This window comes from Salvelinus sp. IW2-2015, unplaced genomic scaffold (genome assembly GCF_002910315.2).
Source record: "Salvelinus sp. IW2-2015 unplaced genomic scaffold, ASM291031v2 Un_scaffold4118, whole genome shotgun sequence".
Classification (NCBI taxonomy): Eukaryota; Metazoa; Chordata; class Actinopteri; order Salmoniformes; family Salmonidae; genus Salvelinus; species Salvelinus sp. IW2-2015.
Genome location: NW_019945390.1, coordinates 32,985 through 38,995, shown reverse-complemented (window position 1 = coordinate 38,995; position 6,011 = coordinate 32,985). Strand labels below are relative to the sequence as shown.

The 6,011-nt window shown below is 45.1% G+C and overlaps 1 protein-coding gene across 1 annotated transcript in view; it reads left to right on the top strand.

Moving 5' to 3' along the window:
- Window positions 1–2,046: 2,046 nt before the first annotated feature.
- LOC112076903 (fatty-acid amide hydrolase 2-A-like) overlaps window positions 2,047–6,011 on the top strand; it is a 14,830-nt gene continuing 10,865 nt past the window's right edge. Inside the window, 5 exon segments of the mRNA XM_070441494.1 lie at window positions 2,047–2,455; window positions 3,554–3,638; window positions 3,808–3,942; window positions 4,403–4,612; window positions 4,826–4,973. Coding sequence (XP_070297595.1) covers window positions 2,264–2,455; window positions 3,554–3,638; window positions 3,808–3,942; window positions 4,403–4,612; window positions 4,826–4,973 — 770 coding nt within the window. The 5' untranslated portion in view covers window positions 2,047–2,263.

The window sequence follows — 6,011 nt, the reverse complement described above, 5'->3', positions numbered from 1 at the left end:
AAGTAGAACATCTGCTGACCTGTGATGAAGACGGCACAGCATCAAGTCTAGTGAATGTAAGAGGGCCGTATACTCACAGTAGACAGACAGGCCTATGATCCCAGCCAGTAGGAGAACACACAGCATCAAGTCTAGTGAATGTAATGAGGGCCTTATACTCACAGTAGACAGACAGGCCTATGATCCCAGCCAGTAGGAGAACACACAGCATCAAGTCTAGTGAATGTAATGAGGGCCTTATACTCACAGTAGACAGACAGGCCTATGATCTCAGCCAGTAGAACACACAGCAACCCCAGACACACTGCAGCAACTAGGAAGGGTCTCTCCCTGAGCTCTCAGACTCTGTAGACAAATAAGAGAGACTTGTGGTGTGGTGTGTTGGTCAATTACTTGTAACAGTGTCTGCTGTCTCTTCTCTCCTGGTGCTGGTCTCCCGTCTCTCAGGGTGTCTGCACTGATGTAGATATCCACAATCTCTCCTCCATCTCACCTCTGTCAAACTTTACCTTTTTGTTCATATCTGCTACTACAGCAAACGTTCTAAGTATTTGTTGTCGGCAGCGGTCCTTTGAGGCATTGGCTGTAGCTATTGGGTAAGAAACTGTCTACTTCCGTGAAGACACTCAAATTATATTTTTGAGCGAAAAGTAAGATATTTGAATGAAAAAGCATGCCAGGTAACTCTCCAGTGTTTCCAGATTTCTATAAATTATTACCTATCATTATAAAAATATGAGTGAAATAGTTCAAGTTCCCCAAAATTGTAAATAAGTATGTTATGTTTAAATGCTTTTCTGTGTTGGAAAGGTGTCACCCCAACAACAGAATGGGGCATATACCGGTCATAAAAATATTAATGTGAGTAGACTGCTGATTGGCCAGCTCATCCTCAGGAAGTTGACATCATTCCTTATGAAGAAATAGCAAGCATTTTTTAAACGCTCTGTTTGAGATACAAGTTTGAGGTGGAGACATATTTTTTTGTTTGATATATTTTTCTCCAATTTATGCTTAGGCCACAAATTCGAGTAAAGGATGAGTCAACAACATTATTTGGGTAGGAGTTAACAGAATATTAACTTTGTGAGATTTTCACTGGACAGGTGTTCATTATTGGTTTCTAACGTTATTGTTAGCCAAAGCAACACGAGTGGAAACATTGAAGGAGCGAAGCTGCACAGATATTCCATGGCTCATCACATTCACATTGTTCTGTATCTGTGTGGTTAGTTTCTGTCAGTGGAGGCTGGTGGGCGGAGCTATAGGAGGAAAAGCGCATTGTAATGGCTGGAAGGAACTGAGGTCCGCCTCCTGCCTCTCTATTGGATGGTTTGTCTATCAATCAAGATGTGCAGGCTAATGAGAGATTGCTATTGGTGCTTGATAACCATTACAGGCAGCTCACTCATCAGTAAAAGATCAAGACCAAAGCATAATATAATGTTTGTTTTTTAAACTTTAGACAATTCCACAAATTAATAACTGTATTTTGAGCAGCCTATTCCTTCCTACTGCATGTTTGACAGGTAGGCCTTCAAATGAAAGGTGTTAAAAACCAGTCTAAAATCCTAAATGGTGCGTGTGTGCGGTGTTTTGGTGTGTGTGTACGTCTCTGCGGGTCAGAATGGAGGAAGCTGAAGCGTTGGACTGAGATGTTTGCTTCCATCTAGTGGCGGTAAACGGAATAACGACACTGCAATGACAGCTGTTGCAGCTACAATTATGACAACAATGTAATGTAATTGTATCACTGTGCAGTTTCAGCAGATAAGACCGTTTTCATTGTGATTGTGCCCTGACAACAAAAAGATAGCAGTTTTGAAAAGTGCAGTAACTGCAGTCGACTGTGGTATTTTGGACGCAGTAATTGTAGAATAACTGCATTGTACTGCTGTTGAACTGCAGTTATACTGCACTCTAATTACAGTTACACTGCAAAATTACTGCAGTAAAAAAAAWYWWTTCTGCATACTGTAGTTATACTGCACTCTGACTGCAGTGTTTCTTCCGTAAAGGTGATATAACATATCTGATTGTATGGGGTCCCCTACGGAAGTTCCGGCTAACTTTCATACAAGAAACAGAGAGTCTGACATAACACCTGCAGCTAGCAGAGGCAGAGGTTCATTTAATTCCAGCACCCCCGTTGCATTCTGGGAGAGTGGATAGAGACTGAGCAGTGGATCTTTTTTAGTAGTACGGCAATTTCTGGCACCCGAAATCTCATGTCGAAATAGCTAGTCTTCCGCTATCGGTAGTAATGGCGCTGACATGGTTCGAACGGTTCCTGGCCTCGATGCTGCGGGGAGCGGTCGGGATGCTGTTTGCCGTCTTCCAGCTGCTCGCTCWGCGGCGGGGAGCGGACAGGTCGGTGAGGAGGCTCCCACCAATCACCAACCCACTGTTGAAGGTCCCCGCGATGCGGCTCGCCCGCATGATTCGACGGAGAGAGGCAGGTGAACTTTATTAAAGTSTTGTTAGGTAGTTAAATGCCACCCGGTAGATCGTGACATAACGTGTATTCATATAGATATGACCGGGATAAATGAAGAACTGCCAGTTGCTTGTTTTATTATGCATCGCAGTTCGGGATTGTTTAGGGAAGAGAAAGATGCTACAAGGTGACTCGGTGGCACTGACGAATGCTGGGATATGTAGGCTAGTAATAACTCACGACAGTAGTTTACTGACATAGTAGTTTACTGTACTTCGTACCTAATAGTACTTGTATTACTCTGGGCCTACTTGAATAAAGTAGCCTATTGAATTAGCATTTCATATAAAATACATTCAAGTTGGTTGTGTTTTCAAACACATCCTGTCACATCCCAGAGGATATACCGTAGTTTGGTTCCCTATTCTTTACAGGTCTCTGTTCAAAAGCAGTGCACTACATAATGAGGTACCAGTTGGGACACAGATTTGTGTGGCTTTGGCGGTTGAGCCGGGCTCCCTGTTYAGAGGGATTTACTTCCAGAACGTAAACAATAGTGGCAGGGGGCCACGTAGAGCCACCGGAGGGGACTTTACTTCACCTGCACAAAGGTCACTGTAGTCAGAGGACGGTACATCCCAAATGGCAACTGGTGACCTATATAGTGCACTTCGCACTCCTTTGACCAAGACCCAAAGGTTCTGGTTGAAAGTAGTGCACTATAAAGGGAATAGTGTGCTATTTTGGGATAGAGACAGAAACAATAGGAACTCTTTCCCCTACTCCCGTTCTCTCTCTGCTATGTAATGTTACAGTGCTTTGAACATCTGGGAAATATCACTACACATCCTGCCAATTGTACTCTCTCAGAATAACTTTTTACAGTGTTTACAGCGTACGAGAATAGACATATTCATCCTAAAATATTCACGGTTGTGCTTCTCATTTCTTTTTTGGATTGATCAATTTGTATCCCAAATGGCACCCTATTCCCTATGTAATGCACTACTTCTGGTCAAAGGTAGTGCACTAACAGGGAATAGGGTGGCATTTGGGGCACAGAGCATATCTTGATGAATCAGACTGTAATTGATATAATTGCCCCTGTTCTCTCAGGTAACCAGTGTGGAGGTGGTACAGACCTACATAGACCGCATCCAAGAGATTAACCCTCTCATCAATGCCATGGTCAAGGACAGGTGAGAGAGACTGTGTGTGTGTGAATAGAGGACACCTACTTTCAGTGTGCATTTCAAGTCAAGCCACACTCCCGTCCTCCTTTATCTCTTACCTCCTATTCTCTGTCCGTCCCTCCTACCACCCCTCTCTCTCTCTCTTCTCCCCTGCACCCTCCACCCATCTCTCTCAGGTTTCCTTGGCCCTGCAGGAGGCAGCCCAGGTGGATAAGCTGATCGAGGAGGAGACAGGAGGAGAGGATGTTCTGGAGGACAGGCTTCCTCTACTGGGTGTCCCGTTCACTGTCAAAGAGGCCTTCTCTCTCCAGGGTAGGCTGCTAATGCTACTTCTTCTAATGATGATTAGGATGATTAGTACTCGCTCTGGTAATTAGGGTCCCTGACCTGCAGCAGTACTGCTGTCAGTTGTATTTCAATATTTGATGCAACGTTTGGTGTTGAAGTATGGAGTCTTGCGTCCAGGGCAGGCTACTAATGCTACTTATAGTGAGGATAATATGATCAACATGGCCGATACCCTGACCTGTAGTTGTGCCCGTGCTGCAATCAGGGTTCTTTCCCCACTGGTTGTCCTTGATGCAACATTGTGTTGTTAAAGTCCGTCTCTGTGCCGTTCCCTCACTCTCAAGGTCTAAACCTGCTGAAATGGAAAACTACTGAACTACTACAGTTGAAATAGAAGCCTTGTTTGCTCCAATGCCTTGTTCCCTGTCCCCATTTACCACCCTCTCCCTCTCCTGCTCTCCTCTCTCTTCTCTCTTCTCCCCAGGTATGCCTAACTCCACAGGGCTGGTGTCACGGCGGGGGGTGATTTCGGCAACGGACGCTCCCCCGGTGGCTCTGCTGAAGAGGGCAGGGGCCATTCCTCTGGGGGTGACTAACTGTAGTGAGCTCTGCATGTGGCTCGAGTCCCATAACCACCTGTATGGAATCACCAACAACCCATACGACCTGGACAGAATACCAGGGGGAAGCTCCGGTTAGTTACYCCGCTGTCATTCTCTAATGGAATAGAATGGATGGAATCCAATGGAATGGCAACAGAATGTTTGGAATACGGAGGAATAGAGTTGGAGTAGATCATAGAATGATACCTTTTGTGTCAACCTTCAATATATTGTTGTATGTCAGTGTGACTCCAAGTGTTTCTACCATCTTGTATGACCTTTATCTCTCTGTCTGTCTCTCTCAGGAGGGGAGGGCAGTATTTTGGGCGGCGGTGGTTCCGTGATAGGGGTTGGCTCAGATGTTGGGGGCAGTATTCGCATCCCAGCATTCTTCAACGGCATCTTCGGCCACAAGCCAACATCAGGTGAGGGCGTCCAGTCTGACACCTGTGTGTGAGTGGTGTTTGCATGGAGGTTTGTATCTATCCCGCGTTGTAGAGAGACACATCCTGTGTGTGTGAGACACTCGCACAAATCTGCTGTCTCTGTCGGATGTAACGAGGCCAGTTCCTTCTAGTCGTGCGTTTGGTTGTGTTTAATTGCAGGTGTGTGTGTATTTTAGTATTTGCTATTAGCTGTTGAGAAAGCAGCAGCTACTCTTCCTGGGGTCCACACAAAACATGAAACATGACATAATACAGAACATTAATAGACAAGAACAGCTCAAGGACAGAACGACATACATTTAAAAAAAGGCACACATTCTACAGAGTTCCATTGAATAATCTATATAATACTGGAGGCTTTCTTGAGTTTGTTGTGGATTTGGGGACTGTGAAAAGACCCCTGGTGTCGTGTGCGTGCTGTGCGCCTGGTGGCATGACTGGTGGGGTAAGTTTGTGAATACAGTGCATTTTTAGAAATGTTTTCAAAATGTATTAAAACGACATCAGTATTCACACTCTTTGCTATGCGACTCAAAATTGAGCTCAGGTGCATCCTGTTTCCATTGATCATCCCTGTGATGTTTTCTACAACTTGATTGGAGTCCTCTTGTAGTAAACTAAATTGATTGGCAATGATTTGTAAAGGGACACACCTGTCTATATGAGGTCAGACAGTTGACAGTGCATGTCAGAGCAAAATCAAGCCATGAGGTTGAAGGAATTGTCCATAGAGCTCCGAGACAGGATTGTGTCAGGCACAGATCTGGAGGAAGAGGTACCAACATTTTTTTGCAGCATTGACGGTCCAGAGGAACACACCAGGTGAGGCGGCTTCGCCCCGTACATTGTATGTGACATCATTCTTTATCATTGAAGACGTTTGAAACGGAATCTCTAAGGATCTTCCCGCCCCTGGAGCTTGGCCGCGCTCGGTATGTGTGATCGTTCGGACCACCCAAACGTCGAGCAATTGGGGAGTGGTAGGAGGAAAGCCTTTGGGGTTCTAGTGATTGTGAACCTAAGAACCCTAGGTTGGGGTCCTCTT